This window comes from Salvelinus sp. IW2-2015, linkage group LG32 (assembly GCF_002910315.2).
Source record: "Salvelinus sp. IW2-2015 linkage group LG32, ASM291031v2, whole genome shotgun sequence".
Lineage (NCBI taxonomy): Eukaryota > Metazoa > Chordata > Actinopteri > Salmoniformes > Salmonidae > Salvelinus > Salvelinus sp. IW2-2015.
This window is the reverse complement of record NC_036871.1, coordinates 18753999-18781875: the sequence shown is the minus strand read 5'-3', so window position 1 is coordinate 18781875 and position 27877 is coordinate 18753999. Positions and strand designations below refer to the sequence as shown.

The 27877-nt window shown below is 41.6% G+C and overlaps 1 protein-coding gene across 3 annotated transcripts; it reads left to right on the top strand.

Moving 5' to 3' along the window:
• Positions 1–1396: 1396 nt before the first annotated feature.
• LOC111956267 (nonsense-mediated mRNA decay factor SMG7) lies at positions 1397–27877 on the top strand. Of its 3 annotated transcripts, none has more exons than XM_023976711.2 (24): positions 1397–1723; positions 3386–3417; positions 10181–10298; positions 13880–14012; positions 15652–15823; positions 15946–16017; positions 16188–16338; positions 18080–18215; positions 18507–18669; positions 18977–19136; positions 19349–19419; positions 19538–19598; positions 19714–19833; positions 22475–22892; positions 23087–23225; positions 23403–23542; positions 23755–24009; positions 24189–24539; positions 25459–25605; positions 26267–26341; positions 26631–26784; positions 26938–27108; positions 27318–27484; positions 27667–27877. In XM_023976711.2, exons 1-24 carry the CDS (start codon positions 1698–1700, stop codon positions 27772–27774), a joined length of 3540 nt encoding a protein of 1179 aa, XP_023832479.1. In that variant the 5' UTR covers positions 1397–1697; the 3' UTR covers positions 27775–27877. The 3 variants fall into 3 exon arrangements, with proteins under 3 accessions (XP_023832479.1, XP_023832477.1, XP_023832480.1); XM_023976709.2 differs by having other exon boundaries at positions 23752–24009; XM_023976712.2 differs by lacking the exon at positions 25459–25605 and having other exon boundaries at positions 23752–24009.

Here is a 27877-nt window from a genome sequence, read left to right as displayed (position 1 = left end):
TTTAAAGCAGTGGTACTTAAGAAATGGGCTCAGTTTGTGGAATGGAACTGTACATTGTCTGGGTGATTCCATCCTAGTAGCAAATTCATTTGGATAATTGTTCTTAACCTGACCAAAGCAATGAGGTCAGACTGTATATATTATTATAAACTGGGTGGTTCGAGCCCTGAATCCTGATTGGCTGACAGCTGTGGTATATCAGAACGTATACCAGGGGTATTAAGCATCTCCAATCCAAAATTAAATCTAGAATTGGCTTCCTATATAGCAACAAAGCATCCTTCACTCATGCTGCCAAACATACCCTCATAAAACTGACCATCCTACCGATCCTACCGATCCTCGACTTCGGTGATGTCATCTATAAATTAGCCTCCAACACTCTACTCAACAAACTGGATGCAGTCTATCACAGTGCCATCCGTTTTGTCACCAAAGCGCCATACACTACCCACCATTGCGACCTGTACGCGCTCGTTGGTTGGCCCTCGCTTCACATTCGTCGCCAAATCCACTGGCTCCAGGTCATCTATAAGTCTCTGCTAGGTAAAGCCCCGCCTTATGTCAGCTCACTGGTCACCATAGCAGCACCCACTCGTAGCACGCGCTCCAGCAGGTAAATCTCACTGGTCACCCCCAAAGCCAATTCCTCCTTTGGTCGTCTTTCCTTCTAGTTCTCTGCTGCCAATGACTGGAACAAACTGCAAAAATCTCTGAAGCTGGAGACTCATATTTCCCTCACTAGCTTTAAGCACCAGCTGTCAGAGCAGCTCACATATCACTGCACCTGTACATAGCCCATCTGTAAACAGCCCATCTATCTACCTACCTGATCCCCATACAGTATTTATTTATTTATCTTGCTCCTTTGCACCCCAGTATCTCTACTTGCACATTCATCTTCTGCACATCTACCATTCCAGTGTTTAATTGCTATATTGTAATTAATTAGCCACCATGGACTATTTATTTCCTTAACTCCCTTATCTTACCTCATTTGCACTCACTGTATATAGACTTTTTGTTTTCTTTTGTTCTACTGTATTATTGACTGTATGTTTTGTTTATTCCATGTGTAACTCTGTGTTGTTGTATGTGTCGAATTGCTATGCTTTATCTTGGCCAGGTCGCAGTTGCAAATGAGAACTTGTTCTAAACTAGCCTACCTGGTTAAATAAAGGTTAAATAAAAAAAACTTTTTTTTGTTGTATTTTTACTGCTCTAAAGACGTTGGTAATCAGTTTATAATAGCTATAAGCCACCTCAGGGTTTGTGGTATATGGCGAACGGCTGTATCCAGGCACTCCGCGTTGCGTCATATGTAAGAACAGCCCTTGGCCGTGGTATATTCGCCATCTACCACGCCCCCTCTGACCTTATTGCTTAATTGTAGATCAGAGTGTGTGGATGAGAAAGTGAGACATCCCACTCGCTCGTGTTCTCTAGTTCAAATAGAGACAATGAACTAAGCAGATCAGACACAGCTTCCACCACGTAAGCAGACCCAAACTGTGACAACTTTTTCTATGGTAAAACGCGTGAGTGGGACATCTTAATTTATTCCCTATCTTTGCTATGGCACCCTCTATCTTCGTGTGTACACAAGGCCGGTGGCTCTGCTAGTGACGAACAATATGGCGCCGGGAGTAGCTCTTGCTTCTGGACCAATCGTTGTCTAAAGACCCTTATCGGGCAGGATGAACCTCTGCGGCCAATACTTAAGGTGAAATTGTTTTTTATTTATTTATTAAATGGTGTTTCTTACATACTGCGTCAAATCGTATTTGTGCTATCGCCGTAATTTGGCATGCTAGCTTAGCTAGCAACGCACAACAAGAAGCCAAGCTGAGCATGTTCGAAAAGTGTGACTGAGTTAGGGCCAGGTATTTAGCTAGGTATCTAACTGTAGATAGCTATGGCTGTTTGTTACCGCTGACTACTGTATACAGTTAACGTTAGTTAGCTTGGATGGCTAGTTAACTTTAAATTACTAGCTAAACTAGTTTGATAAGTTAACAGGTTTGCGAACCATACTAACCACTGTGGGCATTTTCCTAGGAAATAGAAAGCTAACGTGTGTCGTGAACAAAATTAATACGTAGATAATTAATTTAATTGTTAACGCCCTCAATAACTAGCTAGTTATGTAGTTAACTAACTCGCCTAATAATGTCAAACTGGTTTATCCATAACGTTAGTTTACACAGCGCCCCTGCCCTTTTTTGGTAGCTAGCATTAGCTAGTTAGCCTGCTGTGCTGGCCATGTCGTTTCTAGTTTGGTTTATAATGAATGTCTGACTGAGTCCGGATATCTACCATTAGATAAATTGGATAACAAACACATTCTGAGGTTTCGCTAATTCGTGATTTTTGGAAGCAAGCTACTATTTCCAGCAAGTCACTGCAGTGAACCTTTCTGTCCACATTAAAGTTACTTGCTAACAATATTCAAAACATGGCTAGCTAAATGGGCCTTAGTATTAGTGAGACGCTAGGTGACGTTAGCTACCATCCCATCTGAGTGTTGTTGGATTAACCATACAGGGATGATTTAAATCAAACAAGTAAAGGCAGCAAGCCAAATATAATCAAAGATGCACCTTCTCTAGTCCATGGTATAGCTTACGTAGCCACAATCGTTGGCTGTCGCTACATGACATTTGGTAAACATGCATTCCAGTTAGGCCTGTTTGAGCGCGAGCTTGCTAGATTGACACTTCACTGTGCATGTCTAACGAAATTAAACTAATAATTTTCTGTTTTAATGAACATATACAGCTACTTTATTTCAGAGGGGAGTAGAGAATATTTGGTTGTTGCTCATATTGGGATGTCATAACAAATCGTGCTTTGGAAAGCGAACCAACAGAAACACTGCACCTGCCACACTGGTAGCGCGAGCCCTGTCTATTTTTCTTTCCTAGTCCAACCATTGAGCTACATGGTGGAAGATATCAGGATAACAACGACAGTAACGTCAATATATGGCCAATATTGATTATTTTACGAAATACCAGTAATAATTTATCATTTGAAAGCATAGCAATCAATAAAGCTGTGTTTGAGTCTATTGGCACAATGAACTTCGCTATAATGAGAGCTAGGCTTTTGCATAAATTGTCTTACGTTTCTGTTTTTAGCCAATCTCTTTCTAGCATGTCAAAATAATACAATCTCCTGTTACATGTTTTGATTACATTGAGCAGTCAGTGGCAGCGGTGGCACACTTTAATCCCCTTTAGTTTTTATTATTTTTTAAATGTGAAATACAGTGCTTTGTTTATTCTACTGGTCTTAATTTCCTATGGTTTATGCTATACATAAAGGTAGAGTGTGGGTCTGTATTGATTGACTTAGCTTCTTCTGTTTGTTTATACCCGAGCAGGCAGGCAGAGGCCCTGAAGGCTGACATGACAGGTATGTTTCACACCTCACCTTTGTGGTTCCTTCTTTGTTTTAACCCACAACCCCTTATTATTAGACACTATGCATTGCGAACAATATTGTTTTTGCTGATATTATGGTCTCTTATTAATTTTGATCTTGAAAGCTTTTCCTTTTCTTTAATGTTTTGGAAGTTTATAATCCCCAGACTTGGGACAGACATTGCATATTCCTTTTTCATATAAAAAAAGAAACGTGTGTGTATATATATATTTTACCAGGTAAGTTGACTGAGAACATTCTCATTTTTTTAAATTTCACCTTTATTTAACCAGGTAGGCAAGTTGAGAACAAGTTCTCATTTACAATTGCGACCTGGCCAAGATAAAGCAAAGCAGTTCGACACATACTACAACACAGAGTTACACATGGAGTAAAACAAACATAGTCAATAATACAGTAGAAAAAAATAAGTCTATATACAATGTAAGCAAATGAGGTGAGATAAGGGAGGTAAAGGCAAAAAAGGCCATGGTGGCGAGGTAAATACAATATAGCAAGTAAAACACTGGAATGGTAGATTTGCAGTGGAAGAATGTGCAAAGTTGAGAGACATAATGGGATGCAAAGGAGCAAAATATACAGTAGGGGAAGAGGTAGTAGTTTGGGCTAAATTATAGATGGGCTATGTACAGGTGCAGTAATCTGTGAGCTGCTCTGACAGCTGGTGCTTAAAGCTAGTGAGGGAGATAAGTGTTTTTAGTTTGAGATTTTTGTAGTTCGTTCCAGTCATTGGCAGCAGAGAACTGGCGACGGGTATGAAGCGAGGGCCAGCCAACGAGAGCGTACAGGTCGCAGTGGTGGGTAGTATATGGGGCCTTGGTGACAACTGATGGCACTGTGATAGACTGCATCCAGTTTGTTGAGTAGAGTGTTGGAGGCTAATTTGTTAATGACGTCGACGATCGGTAGGATGGTCAGTTTTACGAGGGTATGTTTGGCAGCATGAGTGAAGGATGCTTTGTTGCGAAATAGGAAGCCAATTCTAGATTTTACTTTGGATTGGAGATGTTTGATGTGAGTCTGGAAGGAGAGTTTACAGTCTAACCAGACACCTAGGTATTTGGAGGTGTCCACATATTCTAAGTCAGAACCGTCCAGAGTAGTGATGCTGGATGCGCGGGCAGGTGCAGGCAGCGATCGGTTGAAGAGCATGCATTTAGTTTTACTTGTATTTATGAGCAGTTGGAGGCCACGGAAGGAGAGTTGTATGGCATTGAAGCTCGTCTGGAGGTTAGTTAACAGTGTCCAAAGAAGGGCCAGAAGTATACAGGTTGGTGTCATCTGCGTAGAGGTGGATCAGAGAAAACCAGCAGCAAGAGCGATATCATTGATGTATACAGAGAAGAGAGTCGGCCCAAGAATTGAAGCCTGTGGCACCCCCATAGAGACTGCCAGAGGCCAGAACAACAGGCCCTCTGATTTGACACAATGAACTTTATCAGAGAAGTAGTTGGTGGACCAGGTGAGGCAATCATTTGAGAAACCAAGGCTATTGAGTGTGCCGATGAGGATGTGGTGATTGACAGTCGAAAGCCTTGGCCAGGTCAATGAATAAGGTTGCACAGTATTGTTTCTTATCGATGGGGCTGAGGTGCACCCATGACCAGCTCTGAAAACAGATTGCATAGCGGAGAAGGTGCGGTGGGATTCGACGTGGTCAGTAATCTGTTTGTTGACTTGGCTTTCGAAGACCTTAGAAAGGCAGGGTAGGATAGATATAGGTCTGTAGCAGTTTGGGTCAAGAGTGGGGGGGACCCCTTTGAAAAGGGGGATGACCGCAGCTGCTTTCCAATCTTTGGGAATCTCAGACGACACGAGAGGTTGAACAGGCTAGTAATAGGGGTTGCAACAATTTCGGCAGATCATTTTAGAAAGAAAGGGTCCAGATTGTTTAGCCCGGCTGATTTTGTAGGGGTCCAGATTTTGCAGCTCTTTCAGAACATCCGCTGACTGGATTTGGGAGAAGGAGAAATGGGGAAGGCTTGGGCGAGTTGCTGTTGTGGGTGCAGTGAAAGACTGCACCATACACAGGGCAATGTCCCCAATTACTGCCCTGGGGCATTGGTATATTTTATTTTAAATCAGAGGAGAGTGCCTCCAACACCACTTCCAGCTGCATCTTTTCCTAGACCATGTTGCTTTGTGCATAATGGAAACGTTAACCAGTATATTGGTTTTGAGATCAATGCGCAGAGGCAGCAGTGGACTTTAAGAGACGAGAAAAAAGCCCTTGCCTTATTTGTCTAAGAAAAGTGAGGAGCGGGGAAACCCCAACTTATGTATAATCAATAGCCTAACTGTCAAATTTGCCTGGCTTTCATAAGTCATCCATATATATCTACAGAAATAAGACAGATCCTGCTTCTGTTGCCTTTTAAGTGTTTTTTTTAATAGCCTACTCATTCTGTGAGCACCAAGCCTCACGCAACTACAAGTGGGATAAGCAATTTCACAAATTTGCCTGTTTTTAGTCTTTGCTATGCTGTATTAAAGCCTCTCTGGTATTATTTAGAATTTATTTAGTGTTTACACTAAACCCTCCTTTTTCTTGATACCCTCATTGTTTATAATAATAATAAACAAGTAATGTCATTATCATTAGTAGGCTTAGTATAGCAGCCTTGTATAACCACCATCAAGGTTATAGGCTATAGGCCTATGAGCGCGTCCTGTTTAGTCTTCATACCGTAACTTAAGCCTATATCTTCATAGTTATGTAGGCTACTGTATCAATCATTCGTTCATGTCATCACACAGCATACGAGCATTTCAAATCATGAATGACAATGAAGCATTTTAGTTTTAAAATAAAATGACAAAGCGACACTTGAATAATTAGCGTAAACAATAAATAAACCGTTCCATTTCGGAAGTTGCATTCACAAATGCATGTGACTGCTTTATTTTTTGTTGTAATAAAGGCTTAAAAAAGTGTCTGGTAGGCTTCTAATTTATTTTGTTTACATTGTTCCAAACTGACAAAAATAATATTGTAGTTTAACAGCACCGTTTTGGCACACACAATATGCACGCAGCGCTTGCTCCTTACCTCTTTCTTGCTCTCCAGTATTTTCCACAACTAGTCAAATTTATGCCACACATCAGACTTCGCCTTAACTCCTAAGCAACCAGTAAACATTCCCCCGTTTTGAGTTTATTTGTTACGTCCTCTGCATCCATTTTGCTTTCCCATGTGTTCGGAGTTTGTTATAACCTATTTATTGACGTGATTATGATATGCTATAGGTCAGGCCCTATTGGTCACGTGCATGCGATGTGTCATGTAAAGAGTGCAAGGGTTGAGAGAATAGGGAATGTCATTCCTTAACAAATTAGGGATTTCGCTAACAGATGGCTTTAATTATGTTCCATCATTAGCAACACGGACAGCGCAATAAAAACTGATGTTCTGTGATGGTCACTGCAGCAGGGAGGAGAACGGGTGCTACACACAGTCACCCGTTGTAATTATTTTTTTAGACAGTGCTGTAATTCAGGCACAATCAAATCAATTGGATCGCATCGGAGTTTACCCCATCCGTCACCGGTTTCATTAAGTGCAATAAGTCATCCCCACACTTACCGTACATGCATACCCCAACCAGAAGCCATGGATTACAGGTAACATCCGCACTGAGCTAAAGGCTACAGCTGCCGCTTTCAAGGAGCGTGCCTCTAACCCGGACACGTATAAGAAATCCCGCTATGTCCCCTCAAACAGGCAAAGCGTCAATACAGGACTGCGATAGAATCCTACTACACCAGCTCTGGCACTCGTCAAATGTGGCAGGGCTTGTAAACTATTATGGGAAAAACCATGGGAGCCGCTAGCTGCCCAGTGATGCGGCTCTGCCAGACGAGCGAAATGCCTTCTCTGCACGCTTCGAGGCAAGCAACACTACACCATGCCTGAGCGCACCAGCTGTTACGGACGAGTGGGATCACGCTTTTTGTAGCTGACGTGAGTAAGACCTTTTTAAACAGGTTAACATTCAAAAGGCCGCAGGGCCAGAAGGATTACCAGGACACATACTTGGAGAATGCGCTGGCAAGTGACTTCATGGACATTTTAAACCTCTTCCTGACCCAGTCTGTAATACCTGTTTCAAGCTGATCACCATACTGCCTGTGCCCAAGCATGTTCAGGCAACCTGTCTAATTGACTAATTGTCCCGTAGCACTCACCTTCTGAACCATTCAGAATATTTTCTTTATATATTAACCTACCTAAAGGTTTCTGGCAAGGAACATAAGCATGTTCACCTTTTCTGGCTTTAATAGACTGCGGAGTGGGGTAACAATATTGCCTGCTCTGGGCCTACTGAAAACACGTTCACACGGAACACTTTTTGCACAGATGCAGAGGTATTTGACGTAATGTTGGCCAAGAGCGGAATGCGACCCTCATTCCCTCTCCACCATGCCAGTGGGTCATCTCCTGATTTACACATTAGTGGGTACGATGTGAGCTCTGCTTTGGCCGGCTGTTGCACACCGAGTGTGACTGTTTGCTTAGCTCTTCCAAGAAGACTGCACAGTGACGTCTTCTATGGTGAACATGCGCACTCGATCTCAGTTGAAATTGTCCAAAATCACCACTGAAAGGGTCTCGTATCACACTGTAGGCCTACAATGTTTGGTTCCAAATCACCATACAAAGTTATCGGTACCACATATGATAGGTTTATTTTTATTTCCGCACAAGAAAATACAATATGATTTCCATTGTGCTCTAGTGATTTAGACTCTTATCATATCGTTTACTGCATTGGTAACACTCCAGCCCCGGATGCAAAAAGGAAATGTCTCTGGTGTTAAGTTTAATTCAATAAGAGAAAAGCTGTGAAATGGAGAGTTGAAGAGGGCCAGAAAAGTCATGTTTGGTATAGATTTGGTGAAGTGGTAAAAGAAGATGATGGCAGTGCCGGTTATGTGTGATGGTTGGGGCGCTATACGAATTCGACTGTCACAAAACAGGGACTTCAAATAGACATATGTCAAGGGAACTCTTGCCTACTGTTCAGATGGTTAATTGGAAACTGAAGGTCTAACTCCTGCAGAATTAAGCATTTATTTCAGTAAAATTATAGAAAATTATATATTTTATATTATAAATCATACTGTATATAGGCACAATTTTGACTTGTGTAGAAATATGATTTCTTTCAGCATCTTGAGAGAATGCAAATGCAATTAGATACTGTCTTTATCAGCATCAAAAGCAGATGGTGTTTTGCAATCAGATGAAATATGCATCCAAGCCAAACTGAAATCTTATCAGAAACATGTCTCATTTTCACTGCTTTCTATTTCCTTACAAAAGGTCAAACTGATTTTGCACAGAATTTTAATGTTTTGCTTTTTGTCCCCGGTCCCTAAATGTCTTTGCTCCGCGAAGAAGCAGAGATGATGGAGAGAACTTTACAGATGTTAACTGCATTAATTCTATTGATTTGAGTTTCTAGTTAGCAAGGGTTTATTTAGTTTTTGAAATCTCGAGCAACATATGACCGAGAAGCTGCATGCATCTAATTATAGACAAGTTGACTAACAGCTTACCAAAATGTCGGAAATTATAAGCAGAAACGTACTGTATCTAAATTAGGAAAAAATTTAATTGTTTTGCTGTCTGACTGTAGACTACAGCGTATTTTCTGCATTAGCAGGTTAGGCTCTAGTGCAGGCCTCAGATTTTTCCTTTATCACAAAGTTGGGCGATTTGCGTCCTTAAGACTGCTAAATAAACTCAGCAAAAGAAGCAGCCCTTTTCAGGACCCTGTCTTTCAAAGATAACTCGTAAAAATCCAAATAACTTCACAGATCTGATCTTCATTGTAAAGGGTTTAAACACTGTTTCCCATGCGTGTTCAGTGAACCATAAACAATTAATGTACATGCACCTGTGGAACGGTCATTAAGACACTAACAGCTTACAGTCGGTAGGCAATTAACATCACAGTTATGAAAGCTTAGGACACTAAAGAGTCCCCCCCAGAAATGTCCGGGAACTTGCAGGTGCCTTGGTGGAAGAATGGGGTAACATCTCACAGCCAGAACTGGAAAATCTGGGCAGTCCATGAGGAGGAGATGCACTGCAGTACTTAATGCAGCTGGTGGCCACACCAGATACTGACTGTTACTTTTGATTTTGACCCCCCCCTTTGTTCAGGGACACATTATTCCATTTCTGTTAGTCACGTGTCTGTGGAACTTGTTCAGTTTGTCTCAGTTGTTGAATCTTATGTTCATACAAATATTTACACATGTTAAGTTTGCTGAAAATAAATGCAGTTGACAGTGAGAGGACGTTTCTTTTTTTGCTGAGTTTAGTTCGTCGGGGTAGCGATTTAGTTAACTATCTACTTTGACCCTTTTTGCCCTAACTTTTTTTTTTTTTAATCACATGCGCTGCTACCGTTTACTGTCTGTCACTTTATTCCTATTTATGTGTACATACTGTCTACCTCAATTACTTCGTACCCCTGCACATATTCTTGTTACTGGTACCCCTTTTATATAGGCAAGTTAACGTTATTCATTGTGTATCTATTGTTACATGTTTTACTTTTCTATTTTATTTCTCTGCATTGTTGGGAAGGATGTGTAATTAAGCATTTCACTACTAGTCCACACCTGTTTATGAAGAACGTGATGAATAAAATTTGATTTAATCCATCAGAAGTGTATAAAATATAAGTGAGAGGAGTGTGCATAATGTCCTCCTTTCCCCTAGATTCTAAGCTTGGCGCAGCAGAGGTCTGGACTTCAAGGCAGGCTCTTCAGGACTTGTACCAGAAGATGCTGGTGACTGACCTGGAGTATGCTTTGGACAAGAAAGTGGAGCAAGATCTGTAAGTCCCAGTCTACATTAAATTGGTTATGTAATTAAACCTATTAGGCAGCCTTCTATTGCTATTCTTGCTAGGTCTAGGGATCTTAGCCTCACTTCGTAACAATAAGATGGTCCTAATTTTATAATGGGAAACAATGTTTTGCTGTCTTTCTGAAGGTCACAGAATTATGTTATGTATTCCTGTTTCATTGAGTCATTTGACCTTACATCAACATACTCTTTAGTCCAATAGTTGTCACTCTAGTTGTAGTTATCACATTCCAGGCTGTATCACATCCGCCCGTGATTGGGAGTCCCATAGGGCATTGTCCGGGTTTGGCTGGGGTAGGCCATCATTGTAAATACGAATTTCTTCCTGACTTGCCTAATTAAATAAAAAGAATTGTTGAATGACCTTAACTTCTCTGGGATATGTGGGACGGTAGCGTCCCACCTAACCAACAGCCAGTGAAATTGCAGGGCGCCAAATTCAAAACAACAGAAATCCCATAATTAAAATTCCTCAAACATACAAGTATTATACACCATTTTAAAGATAAACTTATCGTTAATCCAGCCAAAGTGTCTGATTTCAAAAAGGATTTACGGCGAAAGCACACCTTGCGATTATGTTAGCTCAGTACATAGCCACAGAAAAACACAGCCATTTTTCCAGCCAAAGACAGGAGTAACAAAAAGCAGAAATAGAGTTAAAATTAATCACTAACCTTTGATCTTCATCAGATGACACTCATAGGACTTCATGTTACACAATACATGTATGTTTTGTTTAATAATGTGCATATTTATATCCACATATCTCGGTTTACATTTGCGCCATGTTCAGAAATGCCTCCAAAATATCCGGAGAAATTGCAGAGAGCCACGTCAAATAACAGAAATACTCATCATAAACTTTGATGAAAGAAAAATGTTTTACATAGAATTAAAGATACACTTGTTATTAATGCAACCGCTGTGTCAGATTAAATAATAAAAAAATCCTTTACGGAAAAAGCACACCATGCAATAATCTGAGACGGCGCTCAGATATAACAACATTTCTCCTCCATGTTGGAGTCAACAGAAATACGAAATTACATCATAAATATTCCCTTTGATGATCTTCATCAGAATGCACTCCCAGGAATCCTAGTTCCACAATAAATTGTTGTTTTGTTCGATAATGTCCATTATCTCCAAGTAGCTACTTTTGCTAGCACGTTTAGTACACATGTCCAAACGCTCGCGCAGATGCAGGCATACTCGGACGGAGACTTCAAAAAGTTATATTACTGGTCGAATAAACTGGTCAAACTAAGTAGAGAATCAATCTTCAGGATGTTATCATAAATATCAAATAACGTTCAAACCGGAGAATTCCTTTGTGTCTCTAGAAGTAATGGAAAGCAAGACGATATCATTTGGAATGCGCATGACCAGGAACTGGCATTCTGCCAGACCACTGACTGAAACCCCTCCCGTCCGGCTCCACATCACAGTAGAGGCTTCATTCAACATTCTACAGACTGTTGACATCTAGTGGAAGGCGTAGGAAGTGCAAACAGATCCATATCTTACAGGGATTTGAATAGGCGATGAGTTGAACATCAACCAGCCTCAGAATTCTCACTTCCTGTTTGCATTTATTCTCAGGTTTTTGCCTACCATATGAGTTCTGTTATACTCACAGACATCATTCAAACAGTTTTAGAAACTTCAGAGTGTTTTCTATCCAATAGTAATAATAAAATGCATAATAATATGCATATATTAGCATCTGGGACAGAGTAGGAGGCAGTTCACTCTGGGCATGCTATTCATCCAAAAGTGAAAATGCTATCACAGAGAAGGTAACTGGATTTTACATTTGTAAGATTGGAAGACAACTGTAAAGAAAGTAGATTAGTAATAACCAGAAGTGTGGACTCAAGTCACTTGACTTGGACTCGAGTCTCGCTCTGCAGAAGAATTATCAGTCCCCGCAGAGGAGCTCGACAGTTAACACTGTCAGCGTTTCCATTTATTGTTGGAGTTGTGATCGGATCAATGCAATATTAGCCGCTTTCAATGCAACATAAAGAAACAAAACAAACTATGAAATACTTAGTATGCAAAACGTAACTATGCCAGATATTTTTGTTGTAGACAGAACACATCGGAGAAGGATTCTATTGATTTGACAGGCATGACTCGGGGCCTGTACTCTACACAGACCGGTGCGCCATAACCAATCAGAGCTGCAGTATGCCAAGTGTCACGTCTGGAGGAAATCTGGCACCATCCCTATGGTGAAGCATGGTGGTGGCAGCATCAGGGTTGAGGGAAAGATGAATGGAGCATAGTACAGAGATCCTTGATGAAAACCTGCTCAGGACCTCAGACTGGGGGCGACGGTTCAACTTCCAACAAGACTACGACCCTAAGCACACAGCCAAGACAATGCAGGAGTGACTTCGGGACAAGTCTCTGAATGTCCTTTGCGAAATGCACTGTACATACCTTTTTTATACCTTTGTTTTTATCAGGTTTCTAGCATAGGCCTACGGTATTGCACAAATTATTGTTTATAAAAACATACCGTTTTTGGTTCTGAAGATTGTAAGTCTGTTTGTTATCCAATCACCATTCATCAGCGTGAGCGCAAATCCATATTAGTCTCCAGAAAGTTATTTGTTTTTGAAAAGCAAAAAAAAAATTGAGTAGGATTATGTTTTATATTATCCATATAAACATTATGTAAAAGATAAGAAATCTACTACGGACACTTATTTGCCAGAACAGTGACGCTAAGCTACCAGCCAATTTCATTGATCATTTTCATATAGACTGGTGGCTACTGGCTATGTCTGAAGATAGTTGTAACATTGCACTGCCTTCAATATTATGTGATGAATGTTAATTTCTGGAGAAATTAAGATATTGTTGATGATGATAGGGGCTACCTGGGGGAGGTGTCAAAAGTTTCACTTTTATCACTGAGCTAACGACTGGATTGCTGTACAGCTATAGCATTGTTTCCACGGTATTATGAGATTGTAGGGAGAGAAGATTGCCACAAATATGCAGCTCCAAAAATGGTTTGCTAATCAAGAATGTGAACTGTGTACTTTGCAGGCTCTCCAGCAATGGGTCATGGAGCAGCAATTACTACTAGCATAGGCGTACTGGTCTTTTCTTTTGAAATTGCTTATTTACTTAACCATTTGGAATTTGTTGTTTTAAAATGAATTATTACATAATCAAAATATTTTGTAGACAATGAAAAGGGCTGTCTGGTAGCCTCAGTAGACAAAGATTAAAAAATATATATATATATTGACAGGACTTCAAAAAACGTGTGACTTGACTTGCTCTTAGAATGCGCGACATGGACTTGACTCGTTCTACTTGAGACATGGACCTTGTCACTTAAGACTTGCTTGTGACTCGAAGAGTAGTGACTTGGTCCCACCTCTAGTAATAACTGTGGAGTGAGTCAATTTGCTCTCAAGCACAATACAACTATTTTAGTGTTGGAATTAGATGTATTATCATTAGATGTTTGATTAAACTCTGAAACAAGAAAGTATACTTTGATTTTCTCACCTCACTTTTCAGCTGGAACCATGCTTTTAAGAATCAAATAACAACACTACAGAGTCAAGCCAAAAACAGAGCCAACCCCAATAGAAGTGAGGTGCAGGCCAATCTGTCCTTGTTTCTCGAGGCAGCTAGTGGATTTTACACACAAGTAAGTTGCAACTAGAATGTAGGTTAACGTTTTTGAAAAATCTTAGGTTTTGGCCAAACCTTATTTGCCAGCTCTGCAGATATACAGTTGAAGTCAGAAGTGTACATACACTTAGGTTGGAGTCATTTAAAACTCGTTTTTTAACCACACCACAAATTTCTTGTTAACCGACTTGCCAAAGCTTTAGTTTGTTAGGACATCTACTTTGTGCATGACACAAGTCATTTTTTCCCAACAATTGTTTAGAGATTATTTCACAACTCACTGTATCACAATTCCAGTGGGTCAGAAGTTTACATATACTAAGTTGACTGTGTCTTTAAACATCTTGGAAAATTCCAGAAAATGATGTCATGGCTTTAGAAGCTTCTGATAGGCTAATTGACATCATTTGAGTCAATTGGAGGTGTACCTGTGGATGTATTTCAAGGCCTACCTTCAAACTCAGTGCCTCTTTGCTTGACATCATTGCAAAATCAAAAGAAATCATCCAAGACCTCAGAAGATAAATTGTTGACCTCCAAGTCTGGTTCATCCTTGGGAGCAATTTCCAAATGCCTGAAGGTACCACGTTTATCTGTACAAACAATAGTATGCAAGTATGAATTTCATGGGACCACACAGCAGTCATACCGCTCACAAAGAAGACGTTGGTGCGAAAAGTGCAAATCAATCCCAGAACAACAGCAAAGGACCTTGTGAAGATGTTGGCGGAAACGGGTACAAAAGTATCTATATCCACAGTACAACGAGTCCTATATCGACATAACCTGAAAGGCCTCTCAGCAAGGAAGAAGCCACTGCTCCAAAACCGCCATTAAAAAGCCAGACTACGGTTTGCAACTGCACATGGAGAAATGTCCTCTAGTCTGATGAAACAAAAATAGAACTGTTTGGCCATAATGACCATTGTTTTGTTTGGAGGAAAAAGGTGGAGGCTTGCAAGCCGAAGGACCACAAATGGGTCTTCCAAATGGACAATGACCCGAAGCATACTTCCAAAGTTGTGGCAAAATGGCTTAAGGACAACAAAGTCAAGGTATTGGAGTGCCCATCACAAAACCCTGACCTCAATCCCATAGAAAATTTGTGGGCAGAACTGAAAAGATGTGTGTGAGCAAGGAGGCCTACAAACCTGACTCAGTTACACCAGCTCTGTCAGGAGGATTGGGCCAAAATTTACCCAACTTATTGTGGGAAGCTTGTGGAAGGCTACCCGAAATGTTTGACCCAAGTAAAACAATTTAAAGGAAATGCTACCAAATACTAATTGAGTATATGTAAACTTCTGACCCACTGGGAATGTGATCACTGAAATAAAAGCTGAAATAAATAATTCTCTCTACTATTATTCTGACATTTCTCTCATAAAATAAAGTGGTGATCCTAACTGACCTAAGACGGGGAATTTTTACGAGGATTAAATTTTAGGAATTGTGAAACTGAGTTTAAATGTATTTGGCTAAGGTGTATGTAAACTTCCGACTTCAACTGTATGTCTAGAATTTATTAAGTAAGCTGTTCATCATATTGACAAGTATGTTAATCAGAATACAAATTATACTGGACATTTTTTAATGTTGAAATGACAGAAGCAAAAGTCTTCAACTCTTAGTAACTTGACCCTTTCCTCTAACAGTTACTACAGGAGCTGTGTACCGTGTTCAACGTGGATTTGCCGTGTCGTGTGAAATCATCTCAGCTTGGAATTATCAGCAATAAACAGACCAACCCCAGCACCATTGTAAAACCCCAACCTAGCTCTTGCTCTTATATCTGCCAGCATTGTCTTGTCCACCTTGGCGATGTTGGTGAGTTCACACTATCACTACAAAATAATTTCACTGGGCAGATCATTTTGAGGTCAATATTTTATCAGGCTCCCAATCAGTGCTTAGTGCAGTTTTGCTTATCTCCTTTCCCCCCCTTCAAGCACGATATCGCAACCAAACCAGCCAGGCAGAGTCCTATTACAGACATGCAGCTCAACTTGTCCCCTCAAATGGTAAGTACTTACAAAAGTTAACGTACAGTATTTGTTTACTGTTACACAGAGCATCAATGTACTTCTTTGCAACTTCCAAAATTTCACCTGATAAGAATCATTTCAGCATATGAAATCTTTTGTTAACCTGTTAATTTCACTGATGTCCCAATGTCTTTCTCCTCCAACAGGTCAGCCTTACAATCAGCTGGCCATCCTGGCCTCCTCTAAAGGGGACCACCTCACAACGATATTCTACTACTGCAGGAGCATCGCCGTCAAGTTCCCTTTCCCTGCAGCCTCCACCAACCTGCAGAAAGCTCTCACTAAAGCTGTTGAAAGGTATCATTGAGTGTTTTTATTGTAGCCTCATGTCAACCACTCTTTTCAAAAGGTGTTATGCTTAGCTGTATCTATTTTCCAACCTTAATCAACCATCATTTGGGAAGGGACTAATGAGAAGTTTGATGTCCTTAACAGGTGTTTATATCAGCCAGCTGGTTTACAGTAGGGATGGGCATTTGGACATTTTTGACTGAGTATTCACAGAATGTGTTTCTGAGCACTCGAAAGAAAATAAGTCTATTTTTAGAATACAAGGCCTGCACTGGAAAATATTTGGCGCAGTTATCTATATTCCAACACTGCAACAATGCCTCATTTATTGTAGCATTACAGAAAATAAATCCTAATAGCTAAATTGCCATATATTTTTAATAAACTATTGCCATTTAAAGAAACTCCACCCACAATTAATATTTGATTTTTTTGTTTTATTAGTCCATTGTTGATATAGTCCCAAAATGTTTTGCATGTCAAAATCACTTTTTAAAGATATGTAACTTTCCAAATGCAGGAAGTCACATATCTTGAAGATGTGATTAAGGACATGCAAAACATATCCTTAAGATTAATTCATTGAAACCAACTGGTTATATTATATCATGGAACACAGTCTTCAAAAAGGCATTAACCTCCACAGTGGTGCTTGCTTGTAGAAGCTGATGGCTGTGGAATGGCATAACCTTGTTGTGTTAATTTAGCAGACAAGACGCTCTTTTTTTCCCCGAGCCCTCATCAGTCAAGACACACCTGTGTTACAGTAAAAATACATGATGTAATATAACAGAATAAAATATAACAGAATATTTTTCCAAGTGAAAAGTTGCCAGTGCGTAGTGATGCTCATCTCGTGTCTGGAACAGTTCTTAAAAGTCATCATTTGAAATGGAGTTGATATACTATCTTTATATATTTTTTTCCCCCAGGTTACAAACCAAAATTTGTATTTTTGATATAGATTTAGTTTATTTTGCCTGTTCTTTTGGAATTTTCTAAATGGATAAAAAATTCCATGTTGAACACTGCATAGTGATAAATTTAAGACCATGACATCAATTTGTTGAGTAGGCCTAGCCTTAATGCTTCAAAATACGCTCTTTATCAAACTGTTTTTGCATATTTTCAGTGTGGAACCTGTATGTTTAGGGGGGGTTATAGAATTGGTTAGCCTAGGCTAAATGGCACTGCCAGTTAGCAAAGTAGCCTAAGCAGAAAAAAGACAGAACAATTATTCCAAAACTAAATCTTGTTGTTGGAACATATTTCCTTACTTTAATCAACAAGTCCATTTTAGAATTTCTGATAAACTGTCATTTGGCAAGAGATCTAGCTTGTGTGTGATGTTTTCTTAGGCATTTATTTCTGTAGGACTAACGGGAACTTGTGCATGGACTTCGCACGCGTGTGTAGAGGGAGCGGTCGGAACGCAATTCAGTGAGCGAGATGGAGGAGGAAGGGAATTTAGCGAGAATGGTGTGATGCTTTGTTATTGTTGTGCCACGCAAATGCACATGCACAAATGCACATGCGCAAATTAACGTGGTCTTCAAGACATTCGGGCAGCCACAGCACATTCCACCAAATAGTTTTGCAGTATATATWTTTTTTTCTCTGGTTAAAGACCGAGTTTTGACGTCCGTTCGAATACTCGATTACTCAAGTCCATCCCTAGTTTACAGTGTGGACTTGAGAGGAGTTGAACTTGTTGTATACATGCTTAATCCCAGTCTGTTATCTTCAGCCACGATGAGGTCAAAACAAAGTGGAGTATGTCAGATTTCATCAAGGCCTTCATCAAGTTCCACGGTCACGTTTACCTGAGCAAGAGTTTGGAGAAGCTCAACAACCTGAGGGAGAAGCTGGAAGAGCAGTTTCAGGTAAAGATTTCAACTTAAAAGTGAAGTTTAAATCCTTTGACGGTAAACTAAGGATGGAGCGATCTTGGATATGTACTTCTCTATGAAAGTCTTTGCATTACTGCACTAAACAAGCTATGGGCTGGTTTCCCAGACACTGATTAAGCCTGTACTGGACTGAAAAGCTTTCTCAATGGAGAATCTCCACTGAAATAGCTTTTTAGTCCAGGACTTGGCTTAATCTGTGTCTGAAGCTACCCCAATTCCATATATTAAAATAGCTTAAACACTGTTTATTTAATTTTTTTGCAGACGCTGATTCGACAGAAAGCCTTCAGCTCCCAGCAGCTGGTCCACATCACGATTATCAACCTGTTTGAGCTGCACCATCTGAGGGACTTCGGCAACGAAGCAGATGACCAGAGCTTCACCTCCGACGAGCAAATCGGCTGGTTCCAACTTCTCGGCCTTTTCAGTATGTCCCCAACTCCAATTGTTTCTCAATATGCATGAGACGATTCACCTTGTGGTTGACATGCCTGTTCGTGGGTATGCAGTTTTTAGTTTGTTACTTTCTATATTTAAAAATCTGGAAGTACTGACAATGGATTTGATAACATGCATCTTAGATGTAATTGTATTAACTTCAAGGCCCAGCTAGCAGATTGTCTCAAACGCTTTTCTCAACCTCATAGTCTATCGGATGTCACCACTCTTTGTCGAATTAGAATGACAGAATTGGATTTACTTGTGGTGGTATTTTATTGCCCTCTTTCTTTCAGTGTCATTTCTGGGTATCATGTGTAGCCAAGCATTACTGAATAAGAACCGAGGAGAGGAGATCATGGGAGAATGTCCACTGCCGGCCATCAAGGTGTCTCTGGACTGGTTCAAACTGCGATCCGCTGTTTTTCAGGACAGTGCTGTGAACAAACGACAGTAGTATGTTTTTCACTTTCGATGTCAACATTTGCCCTCCAGGTGTCATATTTTAGTTTGATACATTCTGCTTCTCTGGTGTTGTAGTGTATTTTATTGTTTACTCATTTTTGGACCTTTTCTTATAGATCTTAGCAATAGCAGGAATACTTTTGAATGTGTTTTTGTATTGTCTGCGTTTTTAGTTAAAAGATTTTGCTCTTATTTCACCTCAGTGTTTGGCCTTGGCTGGTGTCCATTCTGAACAGTTTCCAACCGAAGGAAGATGATGTTTCCTGTGCATCAAGTAATGCCCATTTGAAATCTCTGATTTGATACTCTGCTCATTCTTGGTTAGAGCTCTAATTTTGTGTAACAGCTCTAATTTTGTTGATTGTCTCTAATGTGCCTTATCTGTTTTCCAGTGACTCCACTTCCAGAGGAGTTTGAACTGCAGGGGTTTCTGGCTCTCCGGCCAGCTCTACGGTACACGTATTACTTACCCTTTTGTCTCAGCCTGTCTTCCATATAGACTGTGGTTGTGTGCATAGCATGTTCTCTTGTATTAACCCTGGTCTGTTTTGGTATACCCCTTTCCCAGGATCCTTGACTTCAGTAAAGGCCACCAGGGTGTTGCTGTGGACAAGGAGGGTCTGCCAGTCCGTGCCCGTCACCAGAGGCTCATCAGTCTGGGGAAATGGGTGGCAGAAAACCAACCAGGGTGAGTCTTCAACTATCTACCCACTACTGTTTTAAAGACTTATTACCAACTACCACATCCGTACCGCCAATATAAAAGTTTCCATCTTTGAAAAATGGCCTGCTTTTCAAAAATGCAACAGTCTCTCTTTACCTTAGCACTACTGACTTATTAGGCATTTTCACACTGCGCCTTAGCCCTGGGCTAAGGAAGATTTTAGCTCCAAGGCCAAGCGAGTGTTCACTCTTGCTCATTCTAAAATGAGCTAGCACTAACCTTAGCCCAGGGCTAGCTGGCCCTGCTCTGGAGCAGRGTGAGCACCGACTTTTTGGGGCTAGCCCCAGAAACCTGGTGCCAAAATAGCCAGTGTGAAACAGGGTCAAGAACAACACACAGAATTTTCACAAAAGCTGCACTTTCACATAATTTGCATATGCCTGTGATGCGTTCTGCACAGTATTTTAATAAGTAAATGTATACTATTTCATCCTCATGTGGACAAACACCTGTCAATTTAAAAAAAAACATTGGTTACTATGGCTAACAAAAATGGTTGCTATGCAGGCTGGCTAACTGCAGGCTGGCTAACTGCAAACAAAAAAATAAGAATTTGATTCTTCGACGTCCAACCCATCAACTTCCGGTGTCGACTCCCATTTCTGGGTGTCAAGCGTCGATTCTGTCGATTCTGCTCCTTGTAATTCTTAATTTATTCACATTTAATTGACTTTTATGTAGCCGTGAATATATTTCAACATCATGTCTAGACTATATAATATGCTACACTGGTAACTTGTGCTTGGCTGCCAAAGGTGTCCCCATAATATTTAAATTGATGAAATGTGATCCTAATAATTATTTTAGGGATCCATGGTAGACGTCCTTCCTGCTGAATCATATTTGCACTTGACTGTTTATGAATGAGAAAATAAACTTTGCGATCTATTGCCTAGGACAGGGATCTACAACCGACTACGGCAAATCGTTTCCTTCGTTGCAAAAATACTAAATCTTAGGAGACGAGCAGTCGATTCCTAGCAGAATCGACGCTTGACACCCAGAAATGGGAGTCGACACCGGAAGTTGATGGGTTGGACGTCGAAGAATCAAATTCTTATTTTTTTGTTTTTATCAACTCCCCACCACTACACTTAGATAGCTGACTGAAGGCAGTCAAACTACAGCTGGAAGGGCAGCAAAGAAAAAACTCAAATTTTCATCTGTTATCATAACTTTTCTATTGACATTTAATTGGATTTAGTTATCCATGATGATAATATTGTTGCATGATTTGATTTGGATGAGAAAAGTTGATGTCTCATCCGTGCACAGCATTCGCTGTACGTGGACGATATAGTCTGCCTGTCCGACCTCGGGAAATAATCTATCATAAAATGTTAGGCTAGAAGCTAAATAATGAGGAAGTAATGTGTTTAATAAATACCTTATTAACATTAGTCACGTGTTTGTCCGTAAGCCCATGGCTTTGGAATACAAATGTGACTCCTCATCCTGTGGCTGAAGCTTAGCCCAGGGTTAATAATAGTGGTGCACGACTCCATGATTTTTTTGAGTCGATTCTGACTCCTGTGGTTGGAGTCGACGGAGTGATATCTTGCTCGACTCCCAAAACGGATGCGCACTCACCACCTCATTATTGCCGGGAGGTAGCCTAGTGGTTAGAGCGTTGGACTAGTAACCGGAAGGTTGCAAGATCGAATCCCTGAGCTGACAAGGTAAAAAATCTGTTATGCCGCTGAACAAGGCAGTTAACCCACTGTTCCTAGGCCGTCATTGAAAATAAGAATTTGTTCTTTACTGACCTGCCTAGTTAAATAAAAAAGTAAATAAAATTGCGTTCTAGAGGACTGACATGAGCATGATTTTGCTCAGCAACTTAGCCTATAAAAGGCCAAATTTGTTTGAATATAGGTGATGTGTAGGAATTAATTTACTTTAATATACTTTTGGTTAATTTACAATGCTTTGCTAGGCAAGACATTGCGAGATGCAGATAGACGAAACCGTGCGTATATCTTGGTTGTCTGCCTGCCCCGATCCTCTCTCCCTCTCTGGCTCGCCTGCTCTTTCTCCTTGCTACGCAAAACACTAGTGTGTGTTCAGTCTGTTGCGTGTAGAATAGCTCAGCCTACTTTAGGTAACTTTCACGAGACATTGCCTAAGTCTTGATTATCGATGCACAGTTCTGTCTGCATGGTGGCCTKGCTGTGCCCCTCCCCTTTCTCTCTCTCTCGCTAGCTCTTTCTTTGCTGTGAAATATGCGAGAGTTGGTTCTCGAAGTAGACTGACAACTAGTTTCCTCCATTGAGAAAAAAAATAAAAATACAGAATCTTAAGAGTCAATTCCTAGTGGATTGACGATTGACAACCAGAAATGGGAGTCGACGGGTAAGGAATTGATTATTTTGTAGTCGACTCCCCACCTCTAGTTAACAAATGCTTGTGTAAACACAGGATAAGCTAGCCCAGGGACAGTCTTAGCCTGGGGCTAAGATAGCCCAAAACTAAGAACAATGCAGTGTGAAAAGACCCTTTATGAACTAAACTACCACATGCGCCAATATATCAGTAGTTTCCATCTTACTCGAATAGCCTACAAGATGCAACAGTATGTGACAATGCCTGTGGCTGTGTATTCCAGGCTGATTCAGTACAAATTCAGCGACAGTCTGCTGTTGTTCATCACTGACATTGAGGAGTTGGCCATCGAGGAGCCCCAGGAGAAGGATGCCCCTGTGCTCCAGGAGTCCTCCAATGGAGAGCAGACTCCCAACGAGGGCAACATGGGTCTGAAGTCAGTCCTATCCATGGGCAAGACCCAGAACAGTGTGTTGGAGATCGGCGAGAGACCCGTGGTGACTTTCAAGGAGAACATCAAGCCCCAGGAGCAGAGCAGGGAGCCCAGCAGCAACCAGCACCATAAGGATGCAGGGAAGGATCGGAGGGACTTCGGCAAAGGTAACGGAGCGCTGGGAAAAGGAGAGCAGAAGCGGGATGGCAAGAGGAAGAGTGAGGTGAAGAAGAACAGCCATGAGAAGGCTGCAGATGCAGGGAAACAGGTAAAATGAATGCATTGTTTTTCTTTCTAAAGGTGGAATATATCCTATGATTGTATGTATGCGTCCCTATTGACACACTATTCCCTATATAGTGCGTTACTTTTGACCAGAGCCCTATGGGATCTATTTAGGACGCAGACATGTTTACTGGGGTTTTTACTACCTACTGACCCAGAGTTTGTGTCTTGGTGCAGGTGAAAGCCCAGCCGGAGATGAGGACACCAGTGTCTGAGGCCAGGAAGACTCCAGTCACTCAGACCCAGACTACCTGCTCCTCCCAGTTCATCCCCATCCACCACCCGGGAGCCTTCCCTCCCCTGCCCAGCCGACCAGGTACCAGCACCACCTCTCACAGTGACCACATACCTAGGTTGGACAGTTTTACACTTAAAAGATTTTTAGATCTAAGAGTAGCGAATAACCCTCTCTATTTTATGTGTAAACTGTTTGCAGTTCAATTGTATTCTGCCATGTAAATTCATTAAGCTAACTTGATGTTGAACTTTCCAGGTTTCCCTTCTCCGGCTTATGTGATCCCTCCTCCCGTGGCGTTCTCCATGAACCCCGGCTTCACCTTCTCTACAGGCATGTCTGTCTCCGGGCCATTCCTACAGCCGGCCTCCCACCCTCAGCATCCTGGCTCCCAGCAGGTACAGGGAGAGATTCTGCTCAACTCTAAGGGCAAGATTCCCAGACACAGATTAATCCTGGACTCAAAAGCATTTTCATTGGAGAATCTGTAGGCAGAATTTGCCTGGGAAACCGGTATATCCTCTTGTGTAAGCAAATGAAAGTGCTTGGAACCAAAAAACAATCACACAAAGAAATGAATGACCTTTTTTTGGGGGGGGGGACCCAGCAGGTGCAGGTCCAGGCCGGCAAGCCGTCGCACATTCCATACAGCCAGCAGAGGCCAGCAGGGCCGGGGGCCATGAACCAGGGGCCCCCCCAGGGCCAACAGGGTCCTCCCCAGCAGCAGCCCTCCCAGGCCCAGCAGTCCATGCAGCAGTCGGTGCAGCTTCAGGCTCTGGCCAAACAGCAGCAGCAGTCGCCCACTAAGCCTGTGCAGCCAGTACAGCTGGGCAAAAGCCCACCTCACCATCCAGGGATGCATCAGGTAAATTATAGATCACAATAGTTCTGGACTGGAAAGATACAGCGTCATTCAGGAAAATTTTATATTTACAGGAGTGCTTTTTTTCTAGTGTAAAGTGTGTTGTGTTTTATAAATGCACTTCAAAGAAATGCACGAGCTTGTCTATTATAGAGGTGTCCTGTTTTCCTCCTAACCAACAGTACATGCAGGTTGACCAGGCTGGCCAGATGTGGGGCCAGCACCAGGGGCAGCCCAAGATGCAGGTGCCCGTCAAGCAGCCCTACTATGGCATGCCCCCACAGGACTCCCTGAAGCTCTTCGAGCAACACCCCGTGCAAACGGCTGGGCAGATGCCCATACAGCTACAGCAGCAGAACAGCATGGACAAGAAGATGAAGTACCCGGATGTGAAAATGCAGGATTTTTACTGGGAGCTTCCCTACCGCATGGGGGATAACAGACAGATGGTGGGGGAGAGGATGGGCAAGCGGCCGCCCCCAGGGGTCTTCCACCCAGACCAGGACAACGCACCCAGAGGACCTCCCTTTGAGGTGAGTGTTGTTGAACTCCTCAACCATAGATATAGGACACAAGATAGATTATATACTAGGCTGATATTGTCTGTCCTCAACCGCCTAGCAATGTGAATTAAGGAATGGGGAGTTGGGGCTCTTTTTTTTCCATCTTCTTTAGCGGTTTTGGATATGGATGGTATTTAATTGTCACGTGTTATTGGAATGTTTGTAGGTAACTTGACTCTAAATGTAAGCAAACCTGTTGGATGGGAGTCCATTCCTCCCTCAGAGAAACTGATAAAAATGTGGTTTGAAGTCCTGGGGTTTGTAGCAGATACTGTCAGTCTAACGGTGTGTAGGCTTTGGAAAGTCCAGCTGTAAGTCTAAGACTCTACCAGACCCATCTGGACCCCATGATAGAGGAGGTCCACTATGTAGGATTATACGATCTGTCATTGGACTGAGCAGACTTGTTGTTTGATATAGTAGCCAATTGGGAGCCATGTTATGTTATGCATTACTTAATGCTCTGCCATCACATTGATTTGGTACTAGAGCAGGCTCCTCCCACCTGTTTTGGCCTCATTTTCTCATTTTCAAGGTGATTGAATTGTATAGGAAGGAATTTGAATGTTGAAATAATATATGGTTGTATGATCAGTCACCAGACTGTTATATTAGTTTCAAATGTTATGATTGTAACAACTCAAACTGGAATGTATGGGCTTATATGGCACAATCATTCCTTTGGTAACCTAGCTTGAGGACAGGGCTTGGTTTAAAGTCGTTTTTATCTTTGAAAGCTAGGCCTATCTTTTTACTACCTTTACTGGCTCCTCTTTGCCACCTTTATGAGCTTCATCTTTGAAAAAAGTATCCCTTTGCCAACCTATTTCTTACTGGCTTACCTTTGTTTCTTTTTTCCTCCCTCCTTTTTGCTTCATTCTCTCACTAGGACAACAAGAGCTCCCCTCTTCTGCCTCCAGACCTTTTAAAAAGTCTATCAAATTTTGAGGAGGAAGAGCTGGTCTTTACTAAGCCTCATGGTTTCTACCAGGCCATGGCGAGTCCTCTTAGCACTGCTCCAGGAAGAAACCTATTTGTATGTAGTCTACTTCGCTTAACGTAATCCTCCTGGTTTAACCAGCATGCTAAACATCAGGGACCGTATTCAGAAAGTGTGCTGATCAGTTATGAGTAAGATTACATGGACAAGGGTGGACCTGATCCTAGATCAGCCATCCTACTCTGAGACACTATGAATGCAGGCCCTGATTCACCGTCACAAAGTATGTGATGTGAGTAGAGTAATTGAGTTGCAGGGAGATAAGGCTCATACTTTGTATAAGAGGGCAGTATATGTAAATATGTTTTCCAGGCTAGTGTTGATATAATTGGTTGGTTTTGTTCATTATTCTCTGTTAACAGAAGTCAACCCAATATTTGTTTGACTTGTCAGAACAGTCATTGTGCTTTTGGAAGATGAGGTTGTATGTTGGATGACTCCTGTAAAATGTTGTAGGCTATGCCTACAATGTACACTATAAGATACATTGTTGTACATGATCAGTTTGAACATATACTGTAACTGTGATTTAAATGGGACATTATCCAACATATTGCGTACATTCCATCCCTATCAGTATTCATAGCAAACATACGAACACTGATGGAATAAATTACATTTATCAGAAGGCGCTTCCTAACCACAACATTCTATCTGATAACGTTTTCCCAATCTTCTCCTGTATTTGTCAAATCAGTCCAGAATGGAGAGTGGTGCTGAGGTGATGGGCCAGTCGTCTTCTCTCATGCCCTTATCTGGGTTTCCAATTCAGGTCAGTATGCATGCATGGGAGAATCTCTGCTCTTCAAAGGCCTGCCGCCAGACATATTTTGCCTGCTTTGTGCGGGAAAGAATGTAGACTGCATCCCACAGGTAGTGGTTTGATTTAAGGCTACTCTGTGAGCGCTTTGTTGCTGCAGTCTCACAGAGCTTCTGTAATGTTTGCTCTTAAATCCCAGTTCCGTTGGAAATACCACGTTTAATGTTGTAAACCAAAGGGGAGTGACTGACATTTGATATGACTGAAAGCTGTGTTTTCTTGGTATGTTTTTTTTGTTTAGGAGAGTTCCTATCAAAACAGCATTTTCAGCCAGGCGTATGGGAAAAACATGTCTCCCAACCCCAAGCCTGATGCTCCCATGCTGCACCAGGAACCTTCTCTGTACTCCTTGTTTGAAGGAACTCCATGGTCCCCGTCCCTTCCCGCCAGCTCAGGTACTTACCTCCATAAACATCACAACAGCCCCCCTGTTAATGTTAAATCACACTCTTAGCGTCTGAAAGGGTCACTATTTCAATATAATCATATTGAAAAGCATTTAATAATTTATATATAATTACAATGATATTTCTCCATTTCCATAACAGACCACTCTACACCAGCAAGCCAGTCCCCTCACTCTTCCAACCCAAGCAGTTTACCCTCTTCCCCACCCACACACAACCACGGCTCCATCCCCTTCTCGAACTTCGGCCCCATAGGAACGCCCGACAGCCGAGACAGGAGGATGGTCGACCGCTGGAAGGTGGAAAAGACTGGTTAGTCAGCTATTTWAATTTTTTATACATATATATATATTTCTAACCCTCCCCTCAATCACTTACACCCACTGAAGTATTTAAATGTAATTTTTAATGTTAGCATTGATTTATTTTCACTTTCGTATAATGACGGACTTTTCTACACTTTTTGAAGTAATCGTTAAGTCATGGTGTTTTATATAATGAAAACCTCTGTTTTTGTCCAGGTGCTGTGAGTGGGTTTGGTTTGGACTACCTGCCTGCTGTGTCATCCTCTACAGATCACCGAGCCCCCGAGAACAGCTGGCACCAGGGAAACGCCCCCAGCAGCTCCTGGGCGGCCCAGGAGTCGCCCATGGAAGACTCCTCCACTGTGCTCCTTGACAGTCTGAAGGTACCATACGATACACGCAAACAGATTTGCATGCAATGTCCCTTTTGATTGCCACTAATATTACAATACTATTGTAGCTAGTTGATACTAGTTTAGATGTGTAAGGTTTAGCTACTGTTAGTTACACTAGACTAGTTGAATAGATGTGTCATAGAAGAATATTGTATCTCTGTTCTCCCCAGTCCATCTGGTCCAGCTCAATGATGCAGCCGGGGCCGTCGGCTCTGGAGCAGCTCCTCATGCAGCAGAAGCAGCAGAGGGGCCACGGCACCATGAACCCTCCACACTGAAGGGCCTGCAGTCAGAAGCACTTGTGTGATGAAGTAAAAAAAAAAAAACGCGCTCCAAATCGGAATTACCGGCATATGGAGGCTGGGGAAGGTGAAACGATTT

What these genes read in the sequence shown, in the direction of transcription:
- LOC111956267 (XM_023976709.2), top strand. Translation starts at nt 1,698, where the DNA reads ATGAACCTCTGCGGCCAATACTTAAG. An exon ending in TGTCCACCTTGGCGATGTTG is followed by an intron (nt 15,824 to 15,945) that starts GTGAGTTCACAC and finishes CCCCCCTTCAAG; the next exon opens with CACGATATCGCAACCAAACC. An exon ending in CCAGAGGACCTCCCTTTGAG is followed by an intron (nt 24,540 to 25,458) that starts GTGAGTGTTGTT and finishes TTCTCTCACTAG; the next exon opens with GACAACAAGAGCTCCCCTCT.